The sequence below is a fragment of the Hordeum vulgare genome, chromosome 1H, assembly GCF_904849725.1.
Source record: "Hordeum vulgare subsp. vulgare chromosome 1H, MorexV3_pseudomolecules_assembly, whole genome shotgun sequence".
In the NCBI taxonomy this organism is placed as follows: domain Eukaryota; kingdom Viridiplantae; phylum Streptophyta; class Magnoliopsida; order Poales; family Poaceae; genus Hordeum; species Hordeum vulgare.
In genome coordinates this window covers 403483504-403503460 of record NC_058518.1, presented here as the reverse complement: position 1 = coordinate 403503460, position 19957 = coordinate 403483504, and the positions used below count along the sequence as shown (strand labels likewise).

At 45.4% G+C, this 19957-nt stretch overlaps 1 protein-coding gene across 1 annotated transcript; it reads right to left on the bottom strand.

Moving 5' to 3' along the window:
• Window positions 1-9565: 9565 nt before the first annotated feature.
• On the bottom strand, window positions 9566-10323 carry LOC123412208 (late embryogenis abundant protein 2-like). Its single transcript, XM_045105151.1, has 2 exons — window positions 10175-10323; window positions 9566-10080 (listed from the first exon to the last, which is right to left on the bottom strand). The coding sequence occupies exons 1-2, from the start codon at window positions 10216-10218 to the stop codon at window positions 9840-9842; spliced, it is 285 nt and encodes a 94-aa protein (XP_044961086.1). The 5' UTR covers window positions 10219-10323; the 3' UTR covers window positions 9566-9839.
• Between the last annotated feature and the right edge of the window lie 9634 nt (window positions 10324-19957).

The following is a 19957-nucleotide window of genomic DNA, read 5'->3' as shown; positions in this document are numbered from 1 at the left end:
CAAAATTATATATTCATCTATGTTGGAACAATGAGCTCTGGCACTTATGCAAATCCCTGCTTCCCTGTGTGAAGGGACAATCTATTTACTTTCATGTTACTCACTTTTCATGTTGAGTCAACTTATTATTCTAATCTCAATCTACTAGTTTGCAAGCACCATGTGGTGGGGAAAGAGTCAAACATATATATGAGTCAAATATATTTGATCATGATTCATTATTGTTGACAATTATCTTTGTGATAATTATGTTGGGAGGCGAAACATTAAGCCCCTATCTTTCTCTATGTTTAATGGATGTTGTTTGTTCTAAAAATATGCTTTGAGCACTAGCAATCATAAAGGACTATATGATAATTGAGTATGTGGAGCTCTTACTTAGAATTGATGTTGCATTGAAGTTGTTTGGTGACTAAGAACATGGGTTGTTAAGTTTGAAGAGAATGCATTATTTGAACCATGACATGTGAATTGATTGCTACTCTATCATGATAAGTTTTATGAGAAAAAATTGCTGGTTATGATGCTAGAAAAAGTGATTGGAATTATCACTGATCAAACTTATATACTATGCTAGCATTCACACTTCATAAATTATTTCTTTTATCATTTACCTACTCGAGGACGAGTAGGAATTAAGCTTTGGGATGCTGATACGTTTCCAACGTATCGATAATTTATGAAGTATTCATGCCATATCCACCTATGTTTACAATATTTTTATATGGCTTTGATGCACTTTTCAGGACGAAGCGCCGCCATCTCGAGGTGGAAACATGTGCATATGCCCTTTTTCTCTGTGGCAGAGAGATTCTGTCGAGGAAACTTCCCTCCGGGAGCGGCAAATCGAAGCCAACATAATCACCAACGCTTCCTCCATCGTCGGAGGACCGATCTTCATCAACACCATCTCATCTCCAACCCTAGTTCATCTCTTGTATTCAATCTTTGTCTCAAAACCTCATATTGGTACCTGTGGGTTACTAGCTGCGTTGATTACATCTTGTAGTTGATGCTTGTTGGATTACTTGGTGGAAGATATTATGTTTAGATCCTCAATTATTATTATTACACCTCTGATCTTGGACATGTTCATGCGGTGCGAGTAGTAACTATTGTTCCTACGCACATGAGAGAAGTCTTGTTATAAGTAATCATATGAAGTTGGTATTTTTCGATATTTTGATGATATGTATGTTGTTACTTCTCTTAGTGGTTGATACGTCCATTTTGCATCATGTTTTCATGTTGACATTTATCGCTTTTTGGGCTGTTATTTCACTTCACGGTACAATACTTATGCCTTTTCTCTCTTATTTTGCAAGGTTTACATGAAGAGGGAGAACGCCGGCAGCTGGAATTCTGGCATGAAAAAGGAGCAAGTTTGAGATACCTATTCTGCGCAATTCCAAAAGCCGTGAAAATCAACGGGGAATTATTTTGGATTTTATGAAAAATACTGGGCGGAAGAAGTACCAAAGGGGCGCCACAAGGAGGCCACAAGCCTGTGTGGGCCCCCTGTTGCCCCTCCAGCGCTCATCTTTTGCTATATGAAGGGTTTCGTTCCAGAAAAAATCAGGAGGAGGCTTTTCGGAGGATTCGCCGCCGCCACGAGGCGGAACTTGAGCAGAACCAATCTAGATCTCCGGCATGACGATCCTGCCGGGGAAACTTCCCTCCCGGAGGGGGAAATCGCCGCCATCGTCATCACCAACACTCCTCTCATCGGAGGGGACTCATCAACATCAACATCTTCATCAGAACCATCTCATCTCCAAACCCTAGTTCATCACTTGTAACCAATCTCGGTCTCGCGACTCCGATTGGTACCTGTAAGGTTGCTAGTAGTGTTAATTACTCTTTGTAGTTGATGCTAGTTGGATTACTTGGTGGAAGAGTTCATGTTCGGATCTTTGATGCTACTCATTACCTCTATGGTCATGAATATGATTATGCTTTATGAGTAGTTACTTTTGTTCCCGAGGACATGGGATAAGTCATGCTAATAGTAGTCATGTGAATTTGGTATTCGTTCGATATTTTGATGTGTTGTATGTTGTTTTTCCTCTAGTGGTGTTATGCGAACGTCGACTACATAACACTTCACCATTATTTGGGCCTAGAGGAAGGCATTGGGAATTAGTAAGTAGATGATGGGTTGCTAGAGTGACAGAAGCTTAAACCCTAGTTTATGTGTTGCTTCGTAAGGGGCTGATTTGGATCGACTAGTTTAATGCTATGGTTAGACTTTGTCTTAATTCTTCTTTCGTAGTTGCGGATGCTTGCGAGAGGGGTTAATCATAAGTGGGATGCTTGTCCAAGTAAGGGCAGTACCCAAGCGCCGGTCCACCCACATATCAAACTATCAAAGTAAGGAATGTGAATCATATGAACATGATGAAGACTAGCATGACAGAAATTCCCGTGTGTCCTCGGGAGCATTTTTCCTCCTATAAGACTTTGTCTAGGCTTGTCCCTTGCTACAAAAGGGATTGGGCCACTTTGCTGCACTGTGGTTACTTTTGTTACTTGCTACTTGCTACGAATCATCTCACCACACAACTACTTGTTACCGATAATTTCAGTGCTTGCAGATATTACCTTGCTGAAAAGCACTTGTTAGATCCTTCTGCTCCTCGGTGGCTTCGACACTCTTACTTATCGAAAGGACTACGATAGATCCCCTATACTTGTGGGTCATCAGTGGTGTCATGTGAATGTCGACTACACGACACTTCACCATGTTATGGGCCTAAGGGAAGTCATTGTGGAGTAACAAGTAGATGATTGGTTGCGAGAGTGGCAAAAGCTTAAACCCTAGTTTATGTGTTGCTTCATGAGGGGCTGATTTGGATCCACGCGTTTAATGCTATGGTTATATTTATCTTAATTCTTCTTTCATAGTTGCGGATACTTGTGAGACAGGGTAATGATAAGTTGTTGTGTGTTCAAGTAAGAACAACACCTTAGCACCGGTCCACCCACATATCAAATTATCAAAGTAGCGAACCCGAATCAACTCAATATGATGAACATGACCAGATATAAATTCCCATGTGTCCTCAGGAGCGCTTGATTTATATAATAGTACTTTCATGCCTCTCCTTTGCTACAAAAAGGATTGGGCTACCTTGTTGTACTTTGCTACTATTGTTACTTGTTACTTGTTACTTGTTACTTGTTACTTGTTACGAGTTATCTTGCTACAAAACTATCTATCACTATTACTTACAACACATGTAGAGAATACTTTGCTAAAAATCGATAATCATTTTCTTCCGCTCCTCGTTGGAATCGACACTCTTACTTATCGAAAGGACTACGATTGATCCCCTATACTTGTGGGTCATCATGACTCTTGTAGGGTTTTCGGATATTTTAGAATTGATAGGCAAGAGAGGGACGTCAGGAGGCACCAAGGGGGCCACCACACATCAGGGTGCGACCACCCCCTGGGCGCTCCCTGATGTGTGGTGGCTCCCTTGTGTGTCCTATGATTTCCTCCCGAAGTTTCCAGGTCTTCTTTTGGTCCATAAAAATCAACAAAAAGTTTTGGAGAAATTGGAGTTCGTTTGGTACTGTAAACCTCAAAAGACGAAAAATGCAGAAAACATCAACTCGCACCGGGCATTGGGTTAATAGCTTAGTGCTTAAAAATAATATTAATTGGTAAATAGATACCCAAAAATTATCCTAGAATGATAATATTATAGCATGGAATAATCAAAAATTACAGATACGTTGGAGACGTATCAAGAACCCACGCGTCTGAGATGTTGTGGAGGAGGCCGGCAACTGGGGCTAGTGCTGCAAAGGGCGAATGACCGACGAGCCTGTGCTCGCGATGGCCATTGCGGCGGCAAAGAGAATGGTCGTTCCTGGTCGAACCAACCCTAGAACGAAGAGGGCCTACATCGTCGTTGTGTGCGTGGCTTTGGCTAGGATGGCCTCGTTTTTGTCGACGGCGACCTTGTAGTGTGTGGCCTGTTGCAAGGTTACGACCTCGGTGGCATAGCCGGTCGCAGCTTTCTTATTCTCCGCGGTGACCCACCACCCCTTCCTCCTGGTCGATTCATGGTCAAGGTGCGCTTGCTCCTCCGACATCAGCTCTGATCGCGGCTTCTTCAGGACCTTCTTCTTCGTCGTGGGGGGAGCGGTAGCGACCGGGTCGGCGGGTTTCTTCGGTGCCATGGAGGAGGGAGGGTGGGGGAGGGTTTTGGGGAATGGAAAGGAAAGTGGGCGTATATCTCCCAGACGGGCGGGTCAGGGAAGGACAAGGGCGCGCGTCCCACCCATTCGAGCACTATCCATTTCGGCGCATACACGGTCCAAATTTGGACCGAGGATGAGTCAAGAGTGGACAGAAAACGGGCATTTGTTCATTTGCTCCCGCGCTTTGGGTCGCGTTTTGTGTCCATCTACCCTAAAACGGACGATGCCGGATCATTTGTGGTCGCTCGTGTTGGAGTTGGCCTAGTGTATCTGGTCAAGTATATAGTGTGGTATCATCAGCTTAAAATCTCACAACTGATAGACAGAACTTGAATTAACCAACTTGTTGAATAGGGCTCAGATGTGGAAGTGGCATTTCGTTATAGTTACTCACTTAGACCAGATTAGTTAACTTGCGCTTGCAAGTTGCGGTGTGCCTTACTACCACTGAGGTTTGCTGGAGTCATCTGTTGTTTTAGTTCATCGGCTCCTCTACAAGCACGAAACTCTTCTGGCTATTAGAATGATAGATTAGAAAGTGTCTTCCTATGTCAGAGGTAAGAGTAAGATCAAGAATTTAGGCATAAGACATCGATTCTTTAGAGTTTTGTAGGTGAAATTATTTTTAGAAAACGGAATATATTCTCGAAACATTGCGTGGAATTTTTAGGGCACAAAATGGTTCAGTGGTTGAAACACTTGCGGGTTCGGAACTATGCTACATTGCGTGAACTTTCACCACTTCTATGCTACATTGATCTTTCAACATTTGAAGATTTTAGAGCATCTCTAGCAGACCCCCGTATAATACCCCTACCCGCAAAATAGCCGTCAAAATAGGGGTCCATGCGAAAAAGCCGCCCGATCAAACAATGTAAACGTGTCGGACCCGTAATTGTTTTTGAGGGGTGCGATAAAATCCCACCTCCAACCCACGAAAACACAGGTTTCTTTCTCGACCCAACGATGCAGTGTATCTCACGAAAGCGTTTCGCGGGAGGGACATTTCAGCCCACGCATGTTCCCCACCCCCGTCTGCAGCCGCGTGCCGTCGGTTGCCCCCGACCGCTGCTGGTGATACCGCCCTTATCTACGAACAGAATCATGTCGTCAGGGCGTCCCTCACCCGAATCTAGCTAACCGCTTAACCGGCTCTCCGGATCCGCCGAGCCGAGCCGCCCTGAGTCACTGTCGCCGCCCCGGGATCGACCGTCGCAGAGCCACCGCCCGGAGCCATCGGTGAGTACTTGTCCTTGTGCTTTCGGATGCGATATGCATAGTTGGTTCATGTGGTGTTCATATTTGTGATTTTAGATGGAATTAAGCCCTTGCGAGAGGTTTTTCCTCGATGATTCATCCGATTCCGACGACTTGGATATTGAGACACTGTTTGAGAACCATCGACATCACATATTGGTGATGGCCCTCGCCGTGAAGGATCGGCCGTTGGTTGTCTTGGCATTCCTCGCAATTTTATCTTATATTGAATTAATATTTCTGAATATGTGTCATATGTGTCAAATTCAGATAAAACCCATCTGATTTACGGGTTGGTGCAGGCTGTGGCCGAGCAAACCTCGCATGGCGGGATTTTAAAACAGAATATCTCGGAGTATTCCGTTTTACAATTTCACTAAATGAGAGAATATCAAAGAAAATTTAGGATCGAAATAACCTAGTAAGAGCATCTCTAGCAGACCCCTTATATCACCGACCCGCAAAACTGCGTTTACAGTTCGTGGAAAAACGGCTTTGTGGGTCGGCTGGGCGACTAGGTTATTCTGATCCTAAATTTTCATTGCTATTCCCTCGTTTTAAGACCATACAAATTGAAGAAGCCACAAACTTGTCTCTCAAGGATGTGTTGTGGATTCAGTTCAGTTAGAGCACCTACAGTCGGACTAAGCAAATCCACCCCCTATACGCTCATGGACGCGCCCGGGCACGACCGCGAATGCATCCAGACAACCCCTCATATTTCGTTCCATGTATCCACATACCTCATATACACACTCTCAAATGCGTACAAAGCCATGCACGTCGATCAGCGATACAAATTGTTCAAATTCAACAGTTTTAAACAAAAGCAAATGATATCGTTTTTAATAAACGGACATGCCAAAATGAAATCAATGTTAGACCGACAAGTGTTGTAGGATCACTATCCGGATGAGTTCGTCCATGCGTCCTGCTCTGCCTGGGCATCCATATTCGTGTGCATCTGGGTTGCATCCTCGCAATGATCACCGATTGCATCCGGGATGCCTTCACCGCATGCATCCTGGCCTCCTGCTCTGCTGCCGTAGTCGTAGCCGCCCTAGCCGCCTCCAACGCTCTACGGTCGTTGATCTCCTTCTTCCTGTCCACAAGCCATTTTTTGGCATGTTCATCCAAAGTCAATTCATCCACGAGCATGATTTTTCATCCTCCGTGTCGTGAGAGTTGCAACCTCTCCTTCTTGAGCTCAATATCTCTAAATGTTTTGGACTTCTGGAGCTCCCATTTGATCGCCGCCTCTTGCTTCTCCAACTCGATCTTCTCCCTCTCAATTTCAAGCTGCCTTTCTATCCTCGTCCAATCCCACTCCATCCTCTTCCATTGCGCATCCAACATAAGATTGTACCCCTCCTCTTTCTTACTCTCCCTTGCCGAAAAAATGCCCATCCATGTGGATCACATTTTTGTAGCAGAGACGTCATGGGAGATCCTTGCCTTCTCCCACTTAGTTCCCATGAGTAGTCGTTTATCCTGTGGCATGATAGCTTTTCCTTTGGTGATGACAACATCGTCGTCATCATCGTCCAACCCAATGGATTGGTGGGAGCTTGAGCCATCATTCCTCTTCTTTCCGACCTCGAGGTCAGCCGCAACTTGTTGCCACTTTGGCTTGCCATCCAATAAGAGCCAAAAATGTCTAAAAGCAAATGGCCTCTTCTGAGTCTCATGATACAAAGTGGTTGCCACCGCCGCCTAGCATACACCATACGTATGAGAAGAAGAATAAAAACACAAAAACATATTGAAATGACAATAAGATGAGGAAATCGAGTTTCATGAGTTGCCACTCCCATCCCACTTTGATACCGTTTGGTCACTTGTGAGTAGTAACTGACGTACTTGTTCACTTCTCCTTGAATGACCCCCCATCAATGTTGGAGAGATTCCACATTGCGGGTGCTCATGATAGGATGCGGCTCCACATACTCCTTTCATTCACGATAGTCCTTCCAAATCTTCTCACAATAAATGATCCACTTTTGCTCGGTGCTACTTATTGGATCTAATGTTGTGTTCAACCAAGATTTGAACAACAAGATGTCCTCATATGTTGAGAAAGCAAGCCCTTTTGCCTTCATCGTCTTGCCCTTCTTCTTCGTCTTGGAAGGATTGGGATCGGATGTTGCTCCAATCACAAATGCACTCGTCTCCTCCACTTCATATTCCACATGGGCCGGATTTTCATTCTCATTGATCATACTTGCCAAGTATGTCTCCTAAACGTTCATGGTTTGCAAGCAATCCTCTTGTGTGAAATAGTGAACGATATGAAACATTAATCATTACATCGGACAGGAGCAAACGTACCGGATCTTGTTGAGATAACTTGTCGAGCATGTCGAGTGCAGCCCGCGCGGTGGGGTTGCACGTGCTCACCCGCTCCCAAACAAGCCGCGGGGACTCACACTCATGGACCGACGACTGCTGCGTGGCCGAAAAGCTTTCTGGAAGGGTCCAGCCGACCGTCTCATCCTCCTCCTCCTCGGTCTCGATGATGCGGAACTGCACAATACGCGCTGGCGATTGCATGTATGGGGTGAGGGGAGCTCGACGCGTCGGGGGAGACATCTCGCCGAGGACGCCCGCATGTACATGTGCGGCCAATTCCCTGTGTAGCTGCTGGTGACGACGCAACTCACGAGCGATGTTCTCCGGCTTGCACGAGGAAGCGGGGGAAGGGCCGCCGACGGACGAGGCAAACCGAGTCTCTGTCGCGACTGTCTGGGACGGGGTGGAAGACATCATGGCGGCGGATCGGGACAGGTGGTGAGGATGGAAAGCAAGGATGCCAGACGACGAGGGGTCGGGCGCGGGAAATGTTGGCGGGCGGCGGGAGGAGGGGAAAGGGTTTGGAGGATTTGGTGCAATTTGAGGTAGGGCTGGGCTGTCAGGTCCAACATGGTGGACGCGCCCGGGTTCCCCATATCCGCCCCATATTTGTGCTGGAAATGGGGGGTGCTGGTTTACCCGTTTGTTTGAGGCCGGTTTGAGAGGCCCGTCTGGGTCAAATTTTTGTGACCGGACAGTGACTGCCCGGTCGTTTGAGGAGGGTTTGAGGGGTCCGGGTGTAGATGCTCTTAGGGCAACTCCAACGGGGCGGCCCATTTCGTCCGTCGCCGTGCGTTTAGGTCCGTGCGGACAAAAGTGATGACCCAACGGGCCGATCCATTGCCATAACACGTCCGCTTCACGTCTGCGCCAACCCATTTTTGACCCAAATTTGGGACTGAAATGCATCTGCGCGGACAAGAAGCGGACGCACGCGCGAGCGGTGTCCGCCCCATCCACACCGTCGGTCATCCAACTACCCGCGGTCAACTTAATGAATGACGACCATCCTCCATGGGCCCACGCGTCAGCGAGCATGGTCGGCCTTTTTGAATCCGAGCGTGCGGAGAGGGTTCAGTGACCAAACCCTAGCGAGCATCCATGGTCGGCTCCGTCCGAAACAATTGCAAGCTCGCCGTCGGCTATCCCCCCGCGCTGCGCCCAGAGGAGGTCGCCTACCTCCAGCATAGGAGGGCACTGCGCCTCGCGGAGGAGCACGCTAGTGCTGCGCCACCAGCAGCCATGGTTGGCTCCGCCCAAAACAACGGCAACACCCCCCTCCAGATCATCTATCCCCGTGCGCTGCGTTCGGAAGAGGTCGCCTACCTCCAACGTAAGAGGGCGCTGCGTCTCGCGGAGGATCGCGGCGGTGGCGCACCAGCACTGCCCGCGCCGGCACAGCTCACCCCCGCGCCGGCCCTGATGCCGACGACGAGGACGCCTAGGGTGTTTAGTTATTTTTTATATTTAATTATAATATAATGGGAACACGTGGACTCTCGTCGGCCTTCGCGGCCGGCTTTATGTTTAATTTATGTTTGTTTTTATTTTTTAAAAATTGTTTGCATATTTTTTTTCGCACGTCGTTAAAATGGGTTAGGGCATTGCGCATGCGCTAACCCAAACACGAAAACAGACGTTGTTGTCCGCCAGACCGATCCAAACGAAAAAAGGCGGATAAAATGGACGTTTGTTTGAATAGGCCGGTTGAAGTTGCTCTTACAACTTATAAGCTTAGATGGAAGGTACTACGTCCGTGCGCACTCAGAAGTTGCTCGATAGCAATTCCTGCAATCGAATTGCTGAAATCTTGTCGTGGTCTGCCAAACCACTGAGAAATTTCAGACGATTTGTGTAGAACACGTAAAAGTGTATATACAGGAAGCAATTTCCTGAAAAGTTGTTGTCCGACATGGCGCCTAGTAAAATATACTCTTCCTTAGCACGCCCGTCAACATTGTGCTGTACATGGCCTTGCACCAAAGTGAACCTGGGCCCGTGGCGTGTTTGCAGCACGCGCATCACTGCTGCTGCTGCTGCTGCAGCAACCTCCGTTTGAACATCTCGGCGCGCAGGTCCGCGGGATCCACCTCCTTGGTGCCGGTCACCGGCCGGTAGTCGCCGGTCTTGGGATCAGGCTTCCAGAACGCCGTCTTGTCCTCCGTCGTGTCCTCGGTCGCCGCCGTGCCCAGCTTCACCGCCTTCTCCTCGACCTTCTTCGACGACACTCCGATGGCGGTTATCGCGGCGGAGAATCCCCTCCTGCACCATGCATACACCCTCACGCCGGGTGAGTTTGTCGTCGGAGTGGATCGGAATGATAGGACCTGTACGTTTGCAAAGTTTCGGAGAGGACCTTTGTGCCATGAGGATGGCACAGCTGGATGCAACTCGGGCCATTTGATCGAAATCCGACGAACAGAGCCGAGTGTAGTCTTCGCTTTCCTTCTCCCTCGTGTTCTTTGCTCTCCCTTTCTTTTGGTTTTTGGTTTTCGGTCTCCGGTGGCCGGTGGGACAGAGAGAAGGGGCAATGCCATTTCTAGGTTATTATGGGAAGGAGCCAAACAAGGAGCAATGAGGATGTATGGCTGTTAGAACATGTCGGAGGTGAAAATGGGAGGCAGCCTCTCTGTCCGCCACATGTTGGAGCACATGTTTCTTCACATCCATTAATCATGTATGGAGAATTCTTTTTGTTAGCCTTGTGAGTTATGAACTTTTTTAAATATATTTTTTTGAGATAAAAGACATACGTCTGGTTTTATTTTGTATTAATAAATCTAACAGGCACCATGAGGCAGTACAAAGCAAATAACACATATTTCAACCCAGAGAGAAGAAAGAGTACAACCTCCACAACAAGCAATTAAGTTCAAGGTCGGTCTGCTTCCGAAAACACACAAGTAAAAGCAGAAGAACAAGATGGAGTGCGGCGTATCCTTAACGCAATAGATCATCAGCTTCACACCGTCCTTGTTGCCCTCCTTAATCAATGATCCAAACTGCTGCAAAATACTCCCTATGTCCAAAAATACTTGTCGTAGGAATAAATTGTTTAAATGTATTTTTAATTCTAGATATATCTATTTTTATACATTTATACGACAAATAATTTTGATCCAAAGGAGTAATAGATAATTTGAAAATGCAGTCAACTGACTTAGAGTGAAAGATGTATTCTATTGTAAAATTGTTTCTGGTGGTCCAAACAACCCAAAACATGGTCGAGATCATTGATTGGGAGTGCACCACCAACACATGGCCGAGATCATTTTTTTAATATACCAAAACTTTAATCATTAGAGATAATCAATACACCATCAAACAATCATCGAATATCGCTGCCGCCGCTCCGGGCAATTGTCCTGGAATGACCCTAACAATAGTACCTAGGGGTAGGAACGAAAGGGCGAAGTATAACTAGGCATAACAGATACACTCGGATGTACGAGTTCAGGCCCCACTCGAAAGTGGTAACAGCCCTACGTCTCGTACCCTGAGGTTGATGTTTTCTTATGGGGTATGAAAGATTACAAGGTGATGAACCCTTGAACTGGAGCCCGGGAGTGGCATATATAGTTGCTGCCACGACCGACCAAGCTTCATTACAAGGTGTGTTAATGCTAATAAATAGATAAGTTACTAGAAACAGCAGCTATAACTCTCGTCATTACTGGTAACGCGGGCTTTCACTGCACTTCATGTGATGGATCAGGTCCTTAGCCGCTGCAGCCTCTTCGGTGCCTTCGCCTTGCTCTGGTCCGAGTGCCAGGAAGCATCCGACTAATACAAGGTGATTCTAGTGACTCTAGCAGGCCGAGTGACGGTTGCTAAACCGAGTGAGGTCGAGGCTACAATGGTGACGTTAAGGACACTGATGTCCGTAAGGGGTCCTAGGTGGGCATAGGGAATCAAGTCCGTAGGCCTACCCCTAATGTACAACCCCATCAGTAACCCTCAAATCGGTTGAGGTTTTGCAGACCGAGTGAATGACTTCCTTCTATGCCTCCGGTGAATTGGAGATTCTTGGGCTGTAGCTCGGGCTGCGTCATTCGGACTCTCGACAAACCTCCACGGATTCAAGAGTGATGAATTCCGACTACCCGGTCATAAGGGTATGCCCGCAGTCGGTAGTGATAGACTATCTTTCGGGAAGATAGATTCCACAAGTTGGGCGGACGAAAGCTTTGAACTCTCCGTGCTCAATTGGCGAGTTGAGACGGATCCCCACCCAAATGATCAGGGTCCCGCAGGGGGACAAGCGAAAGTAACATTCGGCTCACCTCATCACACGTCGTGGACACGGAATCCATTCGGGGAATGAGAGGGACAATTTTTTCGTAGGTTTTGAATTGAGGGGGGGGGGGGGGTTGGCGGAGACGCAGGTAGTGGAAGTAGTGGGGTGATGCCCCGATTCCCTTGCATGTGATGTCGCTGTCATGATACAGTGTGCGCCATCCTCGGGATACTGCAGGTCTTCTTCGGTCCGGCGATGTACTTGATGGGGAATCTTACCGTCGGGTATTTAAGACGCGAGGAGGAAGGGAGAGGAGACCGCGTCTCAGAATCGGGTCCTTTCCATCTCCGCTTCCTCCTCCTGCCACCAAGGACTAGAACCGTCGGCTGCCCCCGTCGATTCCCGGCCCCAACTTCTCCGTGGCCCAGAATGGTGAAGGGAGCGACGTTGAAGGCCGAGCGGGCCAAGAAAGGGTCGCGTTGATCTTCCTTGAGCGTCGGAGTGATCCCGCGAGGGTGAATCCAGGGCGATTGGAGGCTATCCCAAGTCTCGAAGGGGCGGCTGCTGGAGCTGGAGGGTGAACGCCTGATCGCCTAGGGGAGCTGGCGACTGCGTGGGGACGGCAAGATAGAGCCATCGCCCCAGAACGACGAGCGAGTGCTCTTGGTCACCCACATTGAGAGAGATTTTTCTCTGCCTCCGCACCCCTTTTTCCGAGCATTTCTTGCTTTCTTCGGAGCTCAGCTTCATCACCTGCCTCCCCTAGATGAGAATTCGTGTCTCTGTGTGAGAATTTCCTCGGGTGCCACCCGCATTGGGGTTTGTTCAGCGCCTTTTCACGTGTCGAGTGATGACCGTGAAGCAGTCTTCCTCCTCGGGGGGGGGGGGGGGGAGCGCCAACGTAGCGCAACTTTGTGGTGGTTTAGGCATTCAGCTCAGGGGCAAGAGTAGCTTCCCCCAGACGAGTTTCCAGACTCGATGAAGAACTGGCAGGACTCGACGTTGATGTCCCTTCTGCAGGTGGAGAAGTGTTGAAGCAGGCTCCGACTCCTAGCTGAGTGAACATCAAGGCCAAGACTCCTATAGTGCATGCGGTCGCTTCGGCTGGGGCGTCACTCGAACAATATCCGCTGACCACTTCATCGATTGACCCCAAGGATCGCAACATCTTCCAGCTCCACCTTACCCCGGAGGACCAGGAGGGGGTGCGTGTTTAGTAGATCTCTGGCAATGGCTAGACAAATGCTATTCTCGATTGCTCAACAATTATAAATTGTCTTGCAATGACCCACCAGCGCGTGGGATCGAGGCAGTTTTCGAGGGTAGAGTATTCGACACAAATTTGTTGATTCGCCAGTAGGAAGTGAGAGGATACTCTCAAGTATTAGCAGTTGAATGTGTCACATTCAACCACACCTGAAAGATTACTATCTGCAAGCAAAGTATCAACAGCAAAGTAATATGATAACAAAAGTGTCAGAAACGATCTGTTGACGGCAGACTATTCCTAACGATTGTATCAATGGCGCTAGAAAATTATTGTAGCAGGTAGCAGCAGTGTAACGAGTAGCAGCAGTGGCAAGGAACGACAGTAGTGACAGCAGTAGCAAGTAGCAACAGCAGCAGAGCAAGACAAGTAGCAGCAGCAGCAACAGTAGTAACAGCAGCAGAGCAAGATAAGTAACAGCAGCAGTGGGACAAACTCGTAGGCAATGGGTCGGTGATTTGTTTGGATGATATTCATCATGCAACAGTTATAACATGGAGAGATATGTGGCTAGCTCTCATTCGTCAATGTGATGTAGGCATGCATTCCGTGTGTTGTCATACGTGCTTAGGGAAAAGAACTTGCATGACATCTATTGTCCATCCCTCCCATGGCAGCGGGGTCCAAAAGGAAACTACAGGATATTAAGGTTCTCCTTTTAATAAAGAACTGGGCTAACGCATTAGCACTTGGTGAACACATGAACTCCTCAAACTATATGGTCATCACCGGGAGTGGTTCCGGTTATTGTCACTCCGGGGTTGTCGGGTCATAACACATAGTAGGTAACTACAACTTGCAAGATCGGATCTAAAACACACATATATTGGTGACAACATAATAATTTCAGATCTGAAATCATGGCACTCGGGCCCTAGTGACAAGCATTAAGCATGGCAAAGTAGTAGCAACATCAATCTCAGAACATAGTGGATACTAGGGATCAATCCCCATCAAAACTAACTAGATTACATGATAGATCTCATCCTACTCATCACCGCCCAGCGAGCCTACGAATAGATTACTCACGAACGATGAAGAGCTTCATGGAATTGGAGAGGGAAGAAGGTTGATGATGACGATGGCGACGATTTCCCCTCTCCGGAGCCCAAAACGGACTCCAGATCTACCCTCCAGATGAAGAACAGGATGTGGCGGCGCCTCCGTGTCGCAAACGCGACGAAATATTCTATCTTTATTTTTTCTGGGACGAAAGTGAATTTATAAAGCTGAGATTGGGGGTGGCAGAGCCACGTGGGCCCCACAATCTTGCTAGCCACCACCAGGGGGTGGCGGCTACAGGGCTTGTGGCCTACTGGCCCATCCCCTCCGGTGGATCTTTGCGCAGGTATTTTTCATGTTTTCCAGAAATATTCTCCGTAAATTTTCAGGACGTTCCGAGAACTTTCATTTCTGCACAAAAACAACACAAAGGCAATTCTGCTGAAAACAGCGTCAGTCCAGGTTAGTTCCATTCAAATCATGCAAATTAGAGTCCAAAACAAGGGCAAAAGAGTTTGGAAAAGTAGATACGATGGAGACGTATCAACTCCCCCAAGCTTAAAACCTTGCTTGTCCTCAAGCAACTCAGTTGACAAACTGAGAGAGAAAGAAAAACTTCGCCAAACTCTGTTTGATCTTGTTGTTGCAACTATGTCTAACTCATAACCAGAATTTCAGCAAGATCACAAGTTAACCACGTAAGCAAGTGACACAAAGGTCTCACGGTAAACTAATATCAATGGCATAATCAGCTAACGAGCAAATAATAATGATTTTCAAATATCAACAATTCAATCAAAACAAGCATGAAGCAATATGAATAGGTGGTATCTCGCTAGCTCTTTCTGAGACCGCAAAACATAAATGTAGAGCACTTTCAAAGATCAAGGGCTGACTAAACATTGTAATTCATAGCAACGAAGACCCAGTCATAGTCATACTCAATATCAATCAAAAGCAAAGCATAAAAATGACAGAGGTGCTCTCTAATTGGTGCTTATATAAGAAGAGGATGACTCAACAGGAAAATAAATAGACAGGCCCTTCACAGAGGGAAGCATTGATTTGCAGAGGTGCCAGAACTCAAGCTTTGAAAACAAAGATAATAATTTTGGGTGGCATGCTTTCATTGTCGACGCAATGACCAAGAGTTCTCAATATCTTCCATGCTTGTAACATCCCAAATTTTGGAATGTTAAAATAATTATTAGTTTGTTTGTTTGCTTGCTTGAGTGATCGAAACTTGAGTGGAAATTTGAAACTTTTAAAAAAACTTTTGAATGAGAGGGAATAAAATGACTTTCCCCTTCTTCGGTGAATTCAAATACAATCATTTAAAAGCAAAGAGAGAAGATGACATGACTTCTTCAACTATAAAGGATTTGAACGGAGATATTTGCAATTGAATTCTCTTGCATTTCTATTTGTTTTCTTCGTGCAAGAAATGCCGGGGAATAAAATTCTGTCAAACAGAAAAGAGAGGAGGAACATGACCCTCCAACACACGGGCATTTTGAAAGTCATTTGAACCCTAAAACTTAGACGGTCATTTGAAAATTATTTGCAAAAGAAAATAAATCTTTTAGGCAATTTTGTGAAAATTATTTTTTCTGAAGTTTTTATTTTTGCCGTGGAAAAATGCCCATCATTAAGATTTTATTTTTCTGATAATTTTAGTATATAGAAACTCTATATTACGAATTTATTTAGTTTCCCTTTTATCGTCTACTTTCCGGTTTTTGAAAATAGGAAAGAAATCACAATTTATTGGAAACTTTGCCCTGGCCCATTAAAGCCTTTCCAAATCTGGCCCAATAGGACCTTCTTCTTCCTCACATACTCCCTCTCTCCCACGAACTTCCATAGCAATGGAGACAGAGAACCTCCACCTTCCCGATCTCCCTCTCCTTTCCATCCCGGCGCCTCCTGACCCCCCTATAAGAGAGCCCCGACTCCCCTCGTCTCATTTTCCCCCTCACCACGACCTCTCCTTACCCACAGCCACCTCGCCATCACCCTCCACTTCCCTGCCTCACCGAGCTCTACAGGAGTTTCCCCAGCGCCCAGGCTCCCTGCCGAGCCCTCTCCTGGTACTCCACGTCGCCCCCTACACCAACCTGCAGCACCCCATCGCCCTCCCCACCTCGCCGGAGCAGCTACTTCGCCGGAGTTCTTCCTCTCTGTCACCCATGTTGAGATTCACGAAATCCCGTATTGCAGTTTTTTCAGAAAATAGCAATCTTAGAAAATTCATATCTATTAGTCTAAAACTCCGAATTAGGTGATTCTCTTTGCGTTGGATCACAAATTTTATGTAGTTTCTGTAGATATATAATTTGTCTATGTTTGGATTTATAAAAATTGAGTTAGATCAGATTTGAATTAAAGCTTGTTTTGCTTATTCCGGGAGTTTAAAAATAGCTTTTAATTTGATTCTTTTTGCTGCTGCTTCGTATTGATCATATCATTCAGTAGTTTAATTTTCATTTTTTTAAATATTTTTACTTAGGGTTTTAAGCATAGATTCTGTTTTAGCCTTTTTTGGTTTCTTGCTATTTCTTTTGTATTAATTGTTCTTAATTTGTTTTTTTTTGTAATTGTGACAAGTTATATTTTGTTTTTTGATATTTACCAGTAACTTTTCAAAAACAACAAAATTTTATTTTATTTATTCTTATTTGTTTGCATGGAATCAATTCTAGTTCTATACTAACTTGCGAATTGATTGCATTGCTAGTTTGATTTCCTATTTTGAAAATACTTATAAAAAATATTGTTTTGTAAATTTTACTTGTGTTATCTTAGTTATTTTATATTTTGTTTTCTGTTATTTTTTCTATTTTAGTGTTTTATTTTCAGTTAGAACAAAAACTATATAGTGTTTGATGTAGTAGAAGGCTTCCTAGCTTCTTTGAAGTTTCCTTTGGATTTTTATCCGCTCTCTCTTATTGATTTTTGATTGCATCAACTTTTATTGCTATTTGTTAATTGATTGCTAGAATGATTGCTAGTGTGAGTGCTTATGTGAATACTATGTTTGTTATATAGATTACATCGGACAGTGACGAGTAGTCTATCAAGTTATTTCTCGAGAAATTCTTCTTCGTCAACATCACCAGGCAAGTCACTTTGATCATACTATCACCTATGTTTTATGCATCGTAGTTCTACCATCCTCTTCCCAATTGCATGCTGCTTAGGTACTTGGAAATTTTAGTATAGATTGTAGTATCATGTGGTAGGCACACAACAACCCCGATACTTGGCCCCGGGACGACAAATTTCATATTGCTATGCTTGAGTAGACGGGATTTAGGTTGAGTGCATAACACGAGTGATGCGAGGTTGATTAAATAATCAAGACCAGTTAAGACAAGATTTTCAAGACCTCGGACGCAATGCAACTCTGGGTGAAGGACGGTTGATCGGCTCCCTGGAGAACCCAGTGGATGACCCGAGATGCTGGAGAGGCCATGACATCCTGCGGAAAGCTTCACCCAGGCTCAAAGAGAAGGACGGATATTTTCAAGACCCAAGGCTTACCTGCATAGCCACAAGTCATTATGGGCTCTGGCTTGGTGGGACAACGCGGCGACTCTGGACAGGCGGTGCTAGCAGATGTAGAAGCACGGTAGGATTGGATGGGCACCGACAGGGATTCAGAGGGACCCGTTGAAAGACCATGTTTTGATCATCCGGTCTTCAAACACCCTGAATTGCAAGGACATACACGGAGGCGATCAAATCTTGTGGGGAACGTGTGCAAAACTCTGCAGAGTACTCAAACCTAATCGATTAGCCGTGTCCACGGTCATGGACAACTTGAGCCAAAGGAATTGAAGTTATCTGAAATTCTCAACACAAATAATAATATTGATGTGGGTATTATTGACAACATGGGTACGAGAATTGGTTGGTGGAACCATCTCGTTAACAACCAACAATGTAGTAACATGTTGCTTTTAGCCCCTCTTGTTGTAGGAGAAAATTTGCTTTACGCTAAAACTTATAGCCCCACCTGCCATATATGCATATAGTATAGATGATTACTTTTCACCCCTCTCATATGTGACTTGCCGGCATATTCAATATGCTGACCCACACGGCTGCAATGTCTTATGTTGCAGATATTTTTCTTCGACGAGTAAGAGTACGATTCAGGGTTACGGTCTACACTCAACTTGCCGTTGGTGTTTATTGGGACTCCACTCCCTTGACTGCTTCCGCTGAGATATTTAAGGTATATATCAGTTTTACGCTATTTACATGTGATTGCACTTTGATATATACATTGATGTACTGTGTGTGCCAGCATACTGATCCAGGGATGGCACAGAAACACAGAGGCTTGACTCGTCTTGAGTCGGGTCGCTACAATGCTACTCATACTATAGGCGGTTCCCAAACAGAAAAGTAAAGTTTTAACTCCCCCACCACCAATCAATCACACTCGGCGTCTAGCCGAATCCTCGGGTACCGTCCATACTAACATCAATCCGGGGGGAGTCTTGTTTTACGGTTATGTTTTTGATTTAGGCGTGGAACTGGGCATTCCAATTACCAGCCCCTTTCTCATGAATGACAGTGAATAAACACATGCCTAGGATAACACGCCTAACATGGAAGATACCAATAGCCCCCTGTCACCACATGAGCGGTTCGGGCATGCAAAATAGATTATTTCTTGAAGGTTTAGAGAGTGGCACATGCAAATTTACTTGGAACGACAGGTAGATACCGCAAATAGGTAGGTATGGTGGACTCTCATGGAAAAACTTTTGGGTATATGGAAGTGGATGCACAAGCAGTATTCCGCTAAGTACAAGTGAAGGCTAGCAAAAGACTGGGAAGCGACCAACTAGAGAGCGACAACAGTCATCAAGAGGCAATGAGTTTCACTAACATTGAATGCAAGCATGAACAGGATATAAATCACCATGAACACGAACATCATAGAGGCTATGTTGATTTTGTTTCAACTACATGCATGAACATGTGCCAAGTCAAGCCACTTGAATCATTCAAAGGAGAATACCATCCTATCATACTACATCATAGTCATCTCAAAATCTATGTTGGCATTCAAGACAAACCATTATAAACTCTCAGCTAATTAAGCATGGCATCAGAAACTATGATCTCTAAATTGTCATTGCAAGCATGGTTCTCTCACAACAAAGGTGAATCTGGGACGACAAGCTAGTCATATTTACAAAAACAAAATAGATAGAGTTCATACCAGCTTTTCAGTCTCAGTCACTTCATCATATATCATCATTATTGCCTTTCATTTGCACGATCGAACGATGTGAACAATAATAAGAGTGCTTGTGCATTGGATTAAGCTGAATCTGCAGGCAAACACAAAGGAGAAGACAAAGTAATATGGCTCTTTGAAAGCTAAACATGCATGCATGCAAGAGCCACTAAACATTGTAACCAATATCTTCTACCTTGACCCAAAGAAAAATAAAACTATTTACACGAGAAAGCTCCCAAAAAGCAAAAGAAGAAAGGAAAATCTTTTTGGGTTTTCTCAAAAGGACACAAAACAAGAAAACAAGAAAACGAAAATAAACTAGCATGGATAATACGGTGACAAAGTGTAAACACCGACTAACAAAGTGAAAGCA